The 15,134-nt window shown below is 52.1% G+C and overlaps 1 protein-coding gene across 2 annotated transcripts in view; it reads left to right on the top strand.

Moving 5' to 3' along the window:
• GCN1 (GCN1 activator of EIF2AK4) overlaps nt 1-15,134 on the top strand; it is a 56,886-nt gene that overhangs the window by 24,728 nt on the left and 17,024 nt on the right. For both annotated transcript variants that reach the window (XM_089894548.1, XM_089894549.1), the window contains 17 exons: nt 391-484; nt 1,670-1,783; nt 1,898-2,096; nt 3,295-3,450; nt 3,919-4,100; nt 5,352-5,432; nt 5,769-5,912; nt 6,846-6,973; nt 7,143-7,332; nt 7,525-7,595; nt 8,255-8,420; nt 8,772-8,966; nt 10,043-10,289; nt 10,709-10,830; nt 11,142-11,256; nt 12,362-12,541; nt 14,865-15,085. In XM_089894548.1, coding sequence (XP_089750674.1) covers nt 391-484; nt 1,670-1,783; nt 1,898-2,096; nt 3,295-3,450; nt 3,919-4,100; nt 5,352-5,432; nt 5,769-5,912; nt 6,846-6,973; nt 7,143-7,332; nt 7,525-7,595; nt 8,255-8,420; nt 8,772-8,966; nt 10,043-10,289; nt 10,709-10,830; nt 11,142-11,256; nt 12,362-12,541; nt 14,865-15,085 — 2,605 coding nt within the window. The remainder of the gene's footprint in view (nt 1-390; nt 485-1,669; nt 1,784-1,897; nt 2,097-3,294; nt 3,451-3,918; nt 4,101-5,351; nt 5,433-5,768; nt 5,913-6,845; nt 6,974-7,142; nt 7,333-7,524; nt 7,596-8,254; nt 8,421-8,771; nt 8,967-10,042; nt 10,290-10,708; nt 10,831-11,141; nt 11,257-12,361; nt 12,542-14,864; nt 15,086-15,134) is intronic.

Raw genomic sequence — 15,134 nt, 5'->3', positions numbered from 1 at the left:
GCGCGGGCTCAGTAACTGTGGTGCTTGGGCTCAGTTGCCCCGTGGCATGTGAGATCTTAGTTCCCCAACCAGGGATTGAATTTGCGTCCCCTGCATTGGAAGGTGGATTCTTAACCACTGGACCACCAGAGAAGTGCCTGTCAGATGGAGACTATGTGTCCTTTGTAGGGTCTTGTGAGGAGTAAATGAAACAATCTATCTGTTGATTGGAGGAGTGCTTGCTGTGTTCTAGGCACAGTACTTAGGCCTGGGATACAAGAGCATGTAGAGTATCCAGCACTTTCCTGGTGCATATGACTTAAAAACTAGCTGGGGTTTTATGGCTGGTGGGAGGCTGAAGGGCCTGGTGGCTGTTTTGAACCTGGCTGATCACCTGCTCTGGTGTTTCAGTGCCCAGCAGGACAGCATAAAAAAGGCCAACATGAAGCGAGAGAACAAAGCTTACTCCTTCAAGGAGCAGATCATCGAGCTGGAGCTGAAGGAGGTGGGTACATGGAGGCCTCACACACGGGGTGGCCTCAGGCGGGTCTCTTGGGTCATCCTGACCCATGGCACACTCCTCCGACCTCCCCACTGATCCTGGGTCCTCCTGCCACACTCTTTATCTGCCCTTTCTCAGGTAGCTTTCTCTACGCCCAACTCAAGGAAAACAAATCTTTCTCTCTGCTGGCAGTAGTTCATGTATTTCCTCTGCTAAGTGGTGTTGCTTGATTCCATGCCTGTCCCCGCAGCTCCTGGAAGGCCGGGACCTATCTGTCCTCTTGATAGTAGGCATAGGGCCTGGCACAGTGTAGCTGCTGGGGCATCGTGGTTTATCGCTCTATTCGGCAGTGACAGAACTGGTTCTGCCAGGAGCAAAGCACACAGGGCTCTTTCCTGTCTCAGAGCCTTTATTTGCTCCTCCCTCGGTTTTTTGTTTTTTGTTTTTTGTTTTTTGTCCTCCCTCAGTCTTTACAAGGCTGGGTTCTTCTTGTCTTTCACGTCTCTGCCCACATATCCCCTTCGCGGAGAGGTGACCCCTCTGCCCACCCTATCCAGAGTAGACCCCGTGCCTCTTCTCATTTGCTATGCATCATATTTATTCCTTTCATAACATTGGTCATGATCTGAAGTCACCTTGTTTATGTATCTGTTTCCCTGTTCGTGGTCTACCTGCACCCACTAGATTGTCAGCTCTGTGAGGATAGAGACTTGGTCTTGTTCTCACGGTCTCCCCAGCATCTAGAACAGTGCCTGGCACCATGTAGGTGCTAAGTAAAGACTTATCAAATGAATGAGTGCTCTCGGTCTTTGCAGGGCTTTAGCTTATACTGGAAGAGAGTGTCTGCAGGGCGGGCTGGCAGGAGGGGAGGCTGAAGCTGCATGGCTACCAGAATACCCTTTTCAGCACCTGGAGGGACTTTTCTTTTCTCTAACGTATAAAGGCCCTTCTTGTGTTTGTTAGTAGAGAATCCAGCAAGAAATCCCCTCTCTACTGCTCTCTCTGTTCTGTAGAAACCAGGTGGCTGTGGACTTGTGGGAGTAGGGGAGGCCACATGGCAGGTTGGGGGGCCAGGTCACAGACATAGAGCTGTCCTGGTGCTGACTGGGGAGCTGAGCGTGCCCTGCTTGGTGGGAGGGAGGGAGTTCCCTTCCCTGGAGATGGATTTGCTTTGCTTGTTCCCTTCAGGAGATAAAGAAGAAGAAAGGCATAAAAGAGGAGGTGCAGCTGACCAGCAAACAGAAGGAGATGCTGCAGGCCCAGCTGGACAAGGAGGCGCAGATCCGGAGGCGGCTGCAGGAGGTAAGCAGTCGCTGCCACCACACGCCTGTGCCACGAGAGTGCTGGGCCGCCTGCTCCTCACTGTCCTGGGGCAGGGCCCCGCTGACTGGCCTTCTGGGGTGATTCTGCTTACAGCTGGACAATGAGCTGGAGGCGGCGCTAGGACTGCTGGACACCATCCTGGCCAAGAACCCGTCCGGCCTGACCCAGTACATCCCTGTCCTGGTCGACTCTTTCCTGCCCTTGTTGAAATCTCCCCTCGCTGCTCCCAGGATCAAGAACCCTTTCCTGTCCTTAGCTGCCTGTGTCATGACCCCTAGGCTCAAGACTTTGGGTTAGTCCTCGTTGGCTGGCTGGCTGTGGGCATGACCCCGGGGCAGGATGGGGGTGGACAGAGGTGCCCCCGAGTGCTCGTGGGGAGGCACGCAGTGACCTAGGCTACTGACTTGTTTTCCTACGGATACAGCCTCAGGCATCTCAAGCAGCGTATCCTTGGGAGCACACAGTGCCGCCTCCTCTCTCCCGTTTTATGTCTGCTGAGTCTTCATTCTGAGGGCCAACTTTTAGATGCTAGTCAGTGATCTTTCTGTAGCAGTGTTTTTTTTTTTTTAATAAATTTATCTTATTTATTTATTTATTTTTGGCTGCGTTGGGTCTTCGTTGCTGTGCGCGGGCTTTCTCTAGTTGTGGCGAGTGGGGGCTACTCTTCTTTGCGGTGCGCAGGCTTCTCATTGCAGTGTTTTCTCTTGTTGCAGAGCAAGGGCTCCAGACGCGCGGGCTTCAGTAGTTGTGACGCGTGGGCTTATTTGCTCCGCGGCATGTGGGATCTCCCTAGACCAGGGCTCGAACCCCTGTCCCCTGCATTGGCAGGAGGATTTTTAACCACTGCGCCACCAGGGAAGCCCTGTAGCAGTTTGAAATTCAGTGGCAGTGGGATGGTTTGGTGCCACGTGGCCTGTCTGTGTAGCCCAGAGCTCCTGAGCAGCCACATGACCAGAGGTCTCTGTGGCCTTTAGCTTTCTGTTGGCTGTGGAGAAACAAAGGCCAAGTGGGGTGGCTGGGAATTGTGGAGGCCTCGCTTTATGGGTTGTTTAATGACCTTGAGGGTGAACATACCTTGAGCCTGAGGGGTATGTTCCCTTCAGGGTGAGGCTGGAGTCAGGCAATACACATAGAACCTGCTGGAAGTATTACCTGGCTGGCTGTGCTGTTGCATGGAAGGTGGGAGGACCACATGGATAGAGCTGAATAACTCCCAACTGAATAACCCTTGGGTGGCTCATGCCTCCTCTCAGTGCACTTTTAATTCCTTAGTGTCAGAAAGGTATCTCCTTGCCGGCCTGCCTACCCTTTGGCACTGTTCTGGAGATGAAATGCGAAATTAGGTTGAGGATACTTAGGCAGAGCAGAATTGATTACTATTAAGTCAGAGGGACATGGCATCTCTGCCCTGGGTCCCTGGTTTGCACCTGGGCCAGATTCTGTGTCTTTGCGAGGGTCATCCCCTGCTGGGTCCCTTCTCTTGGACACAGGAACTTTGGTGAGCCACGTGACTCTGCGCCTGCTGAAGCCAGAATGTGCCCTGGATAAGTCATGGTGCCAGGAAGAGCTGTCGGTGGCCGTGAAGAGGGCGGTGACCCTGCTGCACAGTCACACCATCACCAGCAGGGCAGGCAAGGGAGAACCAGGTAAGGGACAGGACGGACAAAGGGCACGAGGCGGTGTGAACCGTGCAGGGATTGCACGAGCTATGGCGCCCCGTACCCTGGGGCTTCCTGAGGCTGTAGCCTCCAGTGAGTCTCTTCCCTCCCTGGCCTTGATTTCCTCATCTGAAAAAGAGGGGATGGACGATTTTTGAGTCTGGTCCCTGGTATTCTGAGTCACTGTGACCCCCACTGAGGGCTTAGTTCTTGCCATTGGAAGCTACTTGTCTGTTTTAACTCTCACATTGTGGAACTGGGCAGTGTCTGGGGTAGGAGCAGGATTGGCTTTAGAACTGGGCTACTGCCTGTCATCCCTCTTGTCATGCCACATGCTTCAGGGTGTCAGGGCCTCCAGCCTTCCCCCGACCCACTTGCCCTGAGGATGGACACTGAGGCAGCCGTGCTCGGGGTCCTGCCCAACGTACAGGATCCATCTGCTTCTTGCTCTCACAGACGCCGCGCCCCTGTCCGCGCCAGCCTTCTCCTTAGTCTTCCCGTTTCTGAAGATGGTGCTGACCGAGATGCCCCACCACAGCAAGGAGGAGGAGGAGCGCGTGGCCCAGATTCTTCAGATCCTCACCGTCCACGCCCAGCTGAGGGCCTCACCCAGCAGCCCGCCAGGGCGTGTGGACGAGGTTGGCCTGGGGAGCTCGGCTCCCTCTCGGCTTGAGGGCGTTGGGGAGGCAGGGGCTTCCGACGCTTCCCGTGAACAATTCTGGGGGGGAGGTCGTGCAGCATATACATATACCTATAGCAGAAACCATTGGTGAGGAGAACCCAAATGTTCTATTCAGTGTGGTTGTCAAGACCTCACAGAAGCTTATGGGTCTCTTGTGTCTGATAGTTTCTGACCCAAAGAAGTTGAAGGATTTTGTATTAATTTATTGTTTTGTTTCTAACTCAGAAGATAGTTCTGATCACTCTCTCTCCCTTTGACTTGCTTATGATTGTGAGACTGGAGCTCATTCATTGAGGAGTTTTCTTTTTAATAGATTATGTTCTAAAAATTTGCCAAAGTAATGCATGTGTAAAATTCCAACAGCACAGAAGCAGAAAGAGAAATGCCACTCCCTAGAGGTAACTGTTGCTAACAGTTTGGCCTATACCCTTGTGGACTTTTTTTTTTTTAAGCACATTCAAAACTCATACCCACAAACACAGTAAAGCAAAAATGGATTGCACTGCTTCTTTCATGGGACGATATTCTGTGGGTCTCCTCCGGTGTCTGGATCCATGTGATCCACGTCACATGGATCTAATTTTACAGGCTGCATGGGGTTCTATGCTGTGGGTTCACCATGGTTTAGTTAACTTTTTACTTGTTGATTGACATTTTAAGGTTGTTTCTAACGTTTCCATATTTTGAACATCGCTGTGGTGTGCCCCCTTGTACATTTATGTCCCTTGCACACTGTGAACATTTCTATAGGACAGATTCTTGGGCATGGAATTGTTAGGTTCTGTGACATGTTCTGAGCTATACCCTCACTGAGCGTTTTCTTTTCTCCAATCCTAATACAACCTCACGTAGTGGTAATCTTGCCAACGATGGGTGAAAGAATGGTGTAATGTTTTATTTCACATTTTTTTACTTTACTTGTAAAGTTCAGTATCTCTTCATATGTTTATGGGCCACCTGTATTTCATATTCTGTGAGTTTCAACCAAGGTTAAGAGTTTATTTATTTTTAGTCCCTGAAGATCTGGTTGACTGGGGTTGGCTCCTGTGGATTGAGTTGTAAACCTGACAGGGTTTCTACAGTGGAGTCAGCAGTATGACCCAGAATGTTCCCCTGTGGGTAAGAGGGTGCTGCTTCATGTGCCACCGGACTTGGTTACAGACCTTCCCTGGAGCTTCACCCTGACTTACCTTCTGTTCTCTCTTAGAATGGCCCAGAGTTGCTGCCTCGTGTGGCCATGCTGCGCCTTCTGACTTGGGTGATCGGCACAGGCTCTCCCCAACTGCAGGTGATCTGGTTCCCAGTTGGCTTTTGCTGTGACTCAGTTCATGACCCCAACCTCAGGTTCTAGTTCTTCTCTCAGCCCTCAGTTCTGGCCTTGGGCAGAAGGGCTGCTTTTGAGAGCCAGCCTGACTGTTCTCAGCTGGTTAGGGGTTTTGCTTGGGTCCTGCCACTGGCCTTGGCCTGGCGCTGGGGTCTGAGCCCTAGTACGGCTGTGGGGTGGGCGTTCTTAGTTCAGATTCCTCCCTGGGCCCCTCAGCCCATCACCTGGCTCCCCTGCCTGGCCCCATAGTAGGAAAAAAAATTTGTGGAACTGAGCCCAGCGGATGGATGTCTTCCTCAGGTTCTGGCTTCAGACGCCCTGACCACCCTGTGTGCCAGCAGCAGTGGCGAGGATGGCTGTGCCTTTGCAGAGCAGGAGGAGGTGGACGTGCTGCTCTGCGCCTTGCTGTCCCCCTGTGCTAGTGTGCGGGACACTGCGCTCCGGGTGCGTGCCCACTCCCTCTTGGGGCTACCTTGGCGTCCTTTGTCCCTCAGTGTCCCTGTTCGAGCTGCCCTGATGGGAGATGCCGCACATATGCACCAGCGTGTCCTGGAGGCAAAGAGAAGAGGTCACGGAGTGTGGTTTGGGGTCATTCTAGGAATTGGAACAGCTAAGCAGTTGTCATGTATCACTGCCTATTTTTTTCTTCAACTCGGAAGACTTCACCTAATTTCTAAAACGGAATGTGGATCTTGGTACTTTTATAGACAGATATAACTCACAGGATTGGTTCATTTCTTCAACCTACTACCTTATACTTGCTTTCTCTTGGTGCTTTGGGACCCAAAACTAAAGGATCCCCTTGGAGTATGAGACATTGATTCCCAGATGCCAGGCTCCTGCTATTGCTCTGTGACAGAGTTTTCACTGGTCCTTGGTAAAAATTTGAAAAACAATGGCAATGTGGCAGATAGTTCTTAAAACAAAGGGAATGTCCTTTTTCTGAGGTTTTGTCTGACTTGCGTGTTTAGAGTTAAATTTTTAAATTTTATGTTAGAAAAGATTCTACCGCTATATGCCATCATTTCATGAAAGAAAAGCTCTTTGAAGAGCAGCTAATGAGCTGAACTGACTCATGGCACTCCCTAACCTGTGCTGTCCAGTGGAATGTTCTGCAGGGCTGGAAATATACATCTGTGCTGTCCAGTGTGGTAGCCACCAGCCAGCGTGTATGGCTGTTGAGCCCTTGAAATGTGGCTGGTGCAGCTGAAAAAGTTAGAGTTCGTTTTAAATGATTTCACTGTGGAGACCCACGTGCGGCTAGTGGCTACGTCTTGGACGGTTCAGCCCTAGCGGGAGGCAGGGTGGTGGTGGGGGCAGGTCAGAGGCTCTTCCCAAAGGTCATGCCTCACACGGTGTGGTCCCACCCCCTCTCAGGGGCTGTTGGAACTTCACATGGTATTGCCAGCGCCTGATACTGATGAGAAGAATGGCCTGAACCTTCTGCGGAGGCTCTGGGTGGTCAAGTTTGACAAGGAGGAGGAGATCCGGAAGCTGGCAGAGAGGTGAGAGCCGTCGGAAGGCTGGTTTTCCTGCTCTATTCTCTTTCCCCTCATGAAATAACTGGACCCAGCGTGCTCAGCCTACAGAGGGAAAAAGGGTCGGGTGGTCGGGTTTGGCAGGGCCCGTGCTGCAGATCCTTGTCTGACCAGCTCCGCCTTTGGTCTGCTACAGGCTCTGGTCAACCATGGGCCTAGATCTGCAGCCAGACCTCTGCTCCTTGCTCATCGACGACGTCATCTATCACGAGGCAGCTGTGAGACAGGCCGGGGCCGAAGCCCTCTCCCAAGCAGTGGCGCGTTACCAGCGGCAGGCGGCAGAGGTTATGGGCAGGCTTATGGAGATTTACCAGGAGAAGCTCTATGTGAGTCGTCTGTGCACCGCGATGCAGTCTGGGTGTGTAAGGGTGGGTTGGACCATTTTCAACCTCCCACCTGCTCCAAACAGGAGCCATACTGTGGCTCAGAGTGGCTTGTGCTTAATCTCCCGTCTCACCTGGGTCATTGGCTTTATTGGAGAGAGCACTGCAGTGCATTGATCAACCTGTCTGTTGCAGCGGCCGCCCCCGGTTCTGGATGCTTTGGGACGAGTTATCTCAGAATCTCCTCCAGATCAGTGGGAAGCCAGGTATAACAGTTGCTTCAGCCTTGTACCACTCAGTGCTTTCTGAGGTGTGGCAGGTTGGCTGGGCTGGGTGCTGTGAAGAGGCAGCATGGGATAATGGATCAGCGGAGGGAAACAGAAAGACCTCCCTCTGAGTCAGAGACCTGAGTTCAAGTTCTGGCTCTTCCTGGCTAGCTAGACGACATGTTTCTCCTTTCCTCCGAGGGACTCTGTTTCTGTAGAGGTCCCTGGGCCCCTCCTTACTGCTGTAGCTGAAAGAATAATAGTACTTAGCCTTTGTAGGGTATGTCCACTTCTGAATGCCTTTGCATCTGGTTCCTTCACCTCCCTTTCCTCCTCCCCTGGAGGGAGAGGGGTAGGCGATGCACTCACACATGGGGAAACAGAGGCAGAGCTGGTCCCCTCCCCAAGGTCACCCTGTAGGAGGTAAACTCTGGACAGATAGGAGGTCTCTGTTTTACAAGTGGGCCGTTGCCAAACCAGTGGGCACAGCAGTGGGTAAGCACAGGGCATTGGGCTCTGTGTTGTGCTCTGCCCCTGAAGCAGTGTTTGCTGTTGGCAGGCTCACTCTCCTAGTGACATACTGGGATAGGTGCCACCAGCAGGGGAGGAGGCCTCTGGCTTGCCCTTGCCCCCCTGACATGCTCCCCCTTCTTTGCTAGGTGTGGCTTGGCTTTGGCCCTGAACAAGCTCTCCCAGTGTTTGGACAGTTCTCAGGTGAAGCCACTCTTTCAATTTTTTGTCCCTGATGCCCTCAACGACCGAAACCCAGATGTCCGGAAGTGCATGTTAGATGCAGCCCTTGAGACGCTCAACACGCATGGGAAGGTAAAAGATTTCAGCTAGCTGAGGAGGTGGGGAGAAGGCTGGGCCAAGGTGGGCTGAGCAGTGGTGCCACAGGGATGCTGAGTGCTCGAAATCCTGGCAGGGCACTAGCCCCCGTGGAAAATTCCATTTGTATTTCTTTTGAGTCATAAAGACCCCCCCAAAAGGGTGTTAAATTCTTGTAAGTCTGCTGCAGTCCTGCCAGAAAACTGGGAAACCCGCTGGCATTGCTGGCTAGCTTGTTAGGATGCCTGTCCCAGAGCCAGACTTGGGCTTGGTCCTGGGGCAGAGACCGTCATCCCCAGGCACAGCCTATGGGCTGATGTGAGGCTCCAGGAGCTCTTGGCTTTCCAGGAGAACGTCAACTCGCTGCTGCCGGTGTTTGAGGAGTTCCTGAAGAACGCACCCAATGATGCCAGCTATGATGCTGTGCGGCAGAGCGTGGTGGTCCTGATGGGCTCTCTAGCCAAGCACCTGGAAAAGAGCGACCCCAAAGTGAAGCCTATTGTCGCCAAGCTCATCGCCGCTCTCTCCACCCCCTCCCAACAGGTACCTGCCCCCTGGCCTGGGGCCCCAACTGTGGGTGGGCAGTGGGACGCTGGGACAGAGTCGGGTATCAGGGTGCAGAAGACCCAGTTCTCTGCGAGGAGTCATCTCGTCTCGGGACAGCCTGGTTTATAGTCAGGAATACTCACCTCTGGAGGGGGAGTTAGTTTGTTACTTTGTTCTAGTAAACCTCTTAGATGTTTTCATTTTTTTCTACTCATTTTCTAAGAGTCATTTTTTGCATTTAGAGTAAACCTGTCCCTGGGGATACAGAGGTTTAAAAAAAAAAAAGAATCGTTCTTGATGTGTTAGCCTTTTCCTGATCCTCTCCCTGTGTTAGTTATATGTTTTGGGGGCCTTGTGATGCAGCCTCCAAGCCACAGTGCAAAGGATTTTTTTTTTCTCTTATTTAAAAAACACATTTACATGTATTTTCTGTTATTTGCATTTCGGACAACCCAGAGTGTCCTCCTCAAAGGCACAGTTGAAAACCACAGGTTTACTGAATTGTGGTCAAATAGTCTGTCAGAGTACCTGGCTTCCCAAGCTTCCTGCCCAGGCCCCTGGCTGCAGACTGCCTCGCTGCCCTGGTCGGGCTTCATGAGCTGTGGCTGGAAGATGATTGACAGCATCTTTTGGGACTGCTTGATTTGGACCTGGCCCTGTAAGGCCCAGCCCCATTTCCCTGACTGGCAGATTTGAAAACTGAGAGACTTGGGCTGTTTTTAAGGAGGCACAGTAGCATGCTTCTCTCTGGATCTTTCTCTGTGAGTGGGTTTAATCTTCCTGAGGTTTTACCCCACCTGCCCAGGCCTAGGTTCTCTCTTCAGACCAGAAATAGCACCGTAATGGCTGATGCTCTCCTGGCTAACAGATGTAGCGTGCACCCTGGCGGAATGCGGGCCAGGCATGAGCTTGTACCACCATCTGCCTTTCCGATGCTCTCTGTGGTCTGACAGGCGGTGGCTGAGATGGGGCTGGGGGACGTCTAGGGGTGAGGTGCTGCGGAAGACTGCATCGGCTGCCAGGGCCTGGCTGTGGTTGAGCTGCAGCACTGACGCGGCGGGCCCCTCCCCCAGGTCCAGGAATCCGTGGCCAGCTGCTTGCCGCCCCTCGTCCCCGCCATCAAGGAGGACGCTGGAGGGATGATCCAGAGGCTGATGCAGCAGCTGCTGGAGTCAGACAAGTACGCTGAGCGCAAAGGGGCTGCTTACGGGCTGGCGGGCCTGGTAAAGGGCCTGGGCATCCTGTCGCTGAAGCAGCAGGAGATGATGGCTGCGCTGACTGATGCCATCCAGGACAAGAAGAACTTCCGCCGCCGAGAGGGTGAGTGTCTCCAAGCTCGGTGCCGCCCAGCGTGGGAGGTCAGTCCCCATGGCTGCCAGAGGAGGGAATCTGGCTTTTCCTCCCCTGCTGAAGGCTGGCGTTTGTGTGTGTGCTGCAGCGGGGGGCAGCTGTCTGTGAGCCATTCCATCCCATCCTTGCTGATGCGGCCCGGACTTCCCTTTTTTCTAACTCAGCAACACCCTCAGCTGAGAGAGACTTGCCATTCTAGCTGTTAGTGCTCCCTGTTCTCACCTCCTTTCTGCTCAGGGGAGGCAGAGGGGCTGCTCCCTCACGGGGCAGCCACTTTAGTCCCACAGCTGCCCTGAGTGTTTCCAGAGGGTGAGGAGGTGGTGGGGAGCTTGTCCTGTGGCTGCCCCGAGAGGACATCCTGTTCCCAGCCGTCCTGCCTTCTCCCCCAGGAGCGCTCTTTGCCTTCGAGATGCTCTGCACCATGCTGGGGAAGCTCTTCGAGCCGTACGTGGTTCATGTGCTGCCCCATCTGCTGCTGTGCTTCGGGGATGGGAACCAGTACGTGCGTGAGGTAAGTCCTGAGGCTGCACTTGGGAATGGCTGGCAGTGGTTCGAGGCCCCTGCTGCTGGCAAGCCCTCTGCCCGCATCTTGGACACTGGTTACTGGTACGGACTCCTCTGGTTCCCAGTGAAGTACTGAAGCCCTGTGAGGTGAGAAACCATGTTTCTCCTGCTCAGCTGTCTCTGCGGGCCTGGGCACAGGGTCTGACGCAGTAGACCCCCCAGTGAGCGTTGGTCACCAGGAGAACCCTCGGTCCAGCATCAGGCCTTGACCCTTGCGTAGCCGAGGAGGCCCCTGAACATCTTTTCTCCTCCCTTGAGGCTGCAGATGACTGTGCCAAGGCTGTGATGAGCAACCTGAGTGCTCATGGGGTGAAGCTGGTGCTCCCCTCCTTATTGGCTGCCCTGGAGGAGGAATCCTGGAGGACCAAAGCCGGTAAGGCTGCTCCCTCCCTCCCTCCCTCAACTTCCTGTTCTGAAAACTGCCCTTACAGGGGTCCAGAGCCACAGCTCTTGTGCTGTGTGTGCTCCCCAGCCCAGGGATGAGGCCAAGACTCTGGTTAGGCAGCTCATTCCTTTATTAGTTTGTTGCTTTCTTGCAAAGAACAGGCCTCTCACAGGAGCCACAGACCTAAGTCAGGAAATCACAGAGCTTTAAGGCTTGTCTGTGGCTAGGTCTGTGATTTTAAAGCCTTTCCCTCCCACCATTAAACCGCCTTTTTTTTTTTTTTTTTTTTTTTAAAGAATCAAATTTTATTTTTGGTGGCGTTGGGTCTTTGTTGCTGCGCGTGGGCTTTCTCTAGTTGCGGCAAGCGGGGGCTATTCTTCATTGCAGTGCGTGGGCTTCTCACGCGGTGGCTTCTCTTGTTGTGGAGCACGGGCTCTAGGTGCGTGGGCTTCAGTAGTTGTGGCACGCGGGCTCAGTAGTTGTGGCTCGCGGGCTCTAGAGCGCAGGCTCAGTAGTCATGGCACACGGGGCGGGCTTAGTTGCTCCGCGGCATGTGGGACCTTCCCGGACCAGAGGTTGAACCCGTGCCCCCTGCGTTGGCAGGCAGATTCTTTAACCACTGTGCCACCAGGGAAGTCCCGAAACCCCTTTTTAAAAAATGTAATCTTATTTGGAATCCTAATTTGTAAAATAGAGTTGCTCAGGTTTGGGGAGGGTCAGCATCGGGGCTTCCTCCTCAGTCCTTCAGGCTTCCCCCTACATCTTGAAAAATCACAATCTTAATCAGTCTCCTCATTTGTGGATGAGGAGACTGAGGCCAGAGAAATTCAGTGAATTGACCTTGGATCACTGTCAGCTCTAAGCCAGGTCTGGCCACTCTCCCCAATACTGCCCAGCCTCTCGCCCAGGCTCAGCAGGCCTCAGGAGCATTTTGCTCGCTTGACTGGAGCCCGGCCCTGTGCCCTCTTCCCGGGACTGCTGGAGCAGTCTGCAGAGGAGCAGGCCGCGTGTCCCTTGCCCGGGCAGCCAGCCCAGGCGACTTGCCAACCTGTGCTCAGTGATTTCATGCTGGGCGTGTGTCTGCCGTCTGCAGGGTCGGTGGAATTGCTTGGGGCGATGGCGTACTGTGCTCCTAAGCAGCTGTCGTCCTGCCTGCCCAACATCGTGCCCAAGCTCACAGAGGTGCTCACCGACTCCCACGTCAAAGTGCAGAAGGCCGGACAGCAGGCGCTCAGGCAAATTGGCTCCGTCATCAGGAACCCGGAGATCCTGGGTACGCCTCTCCCACGAGGGCACTGGCCCCGGTTCCTCCTCCTATCCCTGGACACTGCAGGGAACATGCACACATTCAGCTTAGGCCCTCTGAGGACAGATATGTTCACATTGAGGCAACCTCTAAATTTGGGGGAGCCCTTTTCCTACGATAATAAGTGGAAAGTAGTTTGGAAGTGGTCTGTTTTCCTGTTGGTCTGGAGCAGTCATTGACTGCTCAGGTAGGGAAACTGAGTTGTTGGCCCAGAAATAGCTTGACTCTAAGGGAGCCTTGAGGTCAACAGATAAATGACAAGCTCTGGACCACATCTGCATCATCCAAAGTGTTAGGTTTTGGGGAACTTTTCTATTCTCTCTCATTCCAAGAGGCCTGTGATAGAGGGAAGGTTAGGGAGCTTACTTTTTAGTGTGGTTATTTCTTGAGTAATTAGGGAAAGATTGATTTCTAGAAACAAATCCCAGCCAGCTACCTTGACCAGTACTGTACTTGTTAATTTTTAAGCTTCAGCATAGAACATCGGTACCCATTCAGTGCCTTTCAGCCTGAGTATTTCCAGACTTGTTTTCATTCAGAAAATGATGGGTTTTTGTTTTTGTTTTTTAAGGGATGAATAGGTAGATGTGGATTTTGTTGTTGTTTACAATGTCCAACACCCCTGGGGATTTCTAAGGCCCAGAATAGTCTCATCTCTATCAAATGAATGCCTTCATTTTCAGAATCCAGCCTGGGGCCTTTTTTTTTTAAATTGACTAGTTTGTATAATGTAAAATTCACTTCTCAAAAATGTACAACTTAGTGGTTTTTAGCATATTCACAAAATTATGTAAGTATCACCGCTGTTTAGTTCCGGGGCATTTTCATCATCTCAGAAAGGAACCCCACACCCACCCATTAGCATTCACTCCTCATTTCCCCTCCTGCCTCTAGCCCCTGACAACCACTAATCTATTTTCTGTCTCTGAGTTTGCCTATTCTGGACACTTCACGTAAATGGCATCATACAGTGTGTGGCCTTTTATGTCTAGCTTCTTGCATTTAGCATTATGTTTTCAAGGTTCATCCACACTGTAGCATGTATCAGTACTTCTTTCCTTTTATGGCCCAATAATGTATTCCAATGAATGAGTATACCACATTTTGTTTATCCATTCATCAATTGGTAGATGTTTGGGTCGTTTCCACTTTTTGGCTATTAATGTTGCTATGAAAGTCTGTATCCAACGGTTTTTTTTTTTTTTCCCTGTAGGCATGATTTCAGTTCTCTTGGTTAGATACCTAGGAATGGAATCGCTGGGTCATGTGGTAACTGTTTACCTTTTTGAGGAAGTGCTAGACTGTTACCCCACGCGGCTGTACCATTTGACATTCCCGGCAGCAGTGTATGCGAGTTCCAGTTGCCACCTCTGTTATTGTCTGTCTTTTTGGTTACAGCCATCCTAGTGGGTGTGAAGTGGCATCTCATTGTGGTTTTGATTTGCATTTCCCTAATGACTAATGATGTGGAACATGTTTTCATGTGCTTATTTTTCATTTGCATATCTTCTTTGGAAAACTGTTCAAATCCTTTGCCCATTTTTTAACTGGGTTATTAGGTTTTTTTGTGTTTTGTTTTCTGTTGTTGTTTTTTTTTTTGGTCTGCATGCTTGGCTTGCGTGATCTTAGTCGCTTGACCAGGGATTGAACATGGGTCCTGGCAGTGAAAGCACCGAGTCCTAACCACTGGACCGCCAGGGAATTCCCTTAAAAGTCTTGACCAGCATGTGTCTTTGTAGTTGTTGAATTCCCTGGGTTTGTGGAAAAGATAAGCTAGGTATTCCTCTTGGAATTCCTTCTGCTGGGCTGATGGTGCTGAACTTTTGAGAGCTTGTTGTACCTGGGCTTAGCTGCTCTGAGTATTGTGTGCTTCACTCCCACCACTGGTTCAGGGGCCTTTGGTGTCTCCAAACAGTTTTTTCACAAAACCACTTTGGGTTGCTGCTTCCAGAATAAGATCCATGTTGTCCAAGTAGCTCTTCCACGGAGGCCCAGCACTGAGGCTGCAGCTCAGTGCCATTGAAGCTAGCCCACAGGTGCCCCACCAGACCACAACTGTGCAGTGCAAAGGGGTGATGGCTGCCGTCCCCACACCGCTTCCTCTTGGGGAGCAAGAATAGAATTGCTCTTTGCAGACAGGCTGGCTTCCTCAGTTGGCGATTCGCGGGGCTCTAGGGAGGGGTGACCTTGGACTCCCTTCTCTTTTGGCTCCCTCTAGTGCTGGGGATCCAGCAGATTTGCCACACCATAGACTTGTACAAAGCAGCCTCTCTGTTGTTTGGACATGCAGCCATTGCCCCAGTCCTGCTGGATGCCCTGACGGACCCCTCTCGGAAGACCCAGAAGTGCTTGCAGACCTTGCTGGATACCAAGTTTGTCCACTTCATTGATGCCCCGTCCCTGGCCCTCATCATGCCCATTGTCCAGAGAGCCTTTCAGGACCGTTCCACGGACACACGGAAGATGGCAGCCCAGATCATTGGCAACATGTACTCCCTGACAGACCAGAAGGTATCAGCCTATCTGGGGCTCGTACAGGACAGATCAATGGATGCTGGTT

The sequence above is a fragment of the Delphinapterus leucas genome, chromosome 14 (assembly GCF_059928025.1).
Source record: "Delphinapterus leucas isolate spDelLeu-1000000601 "Yukka" chromosome 14, BTC_Dleu_Yukka2, whole genome shotgun sequence".
Classification (NCBI taxonomy): Eukaryota; Metazoa; Chordata; class Mammalia; order Artiodactyla; family Monodontidae; genus Delphinapterus; species Delphinapterus leucas.
Note: the sequence above shows the minus strand (reverse complement) of the source record. Positions and strands in the feature narration are given on the sequence as shown.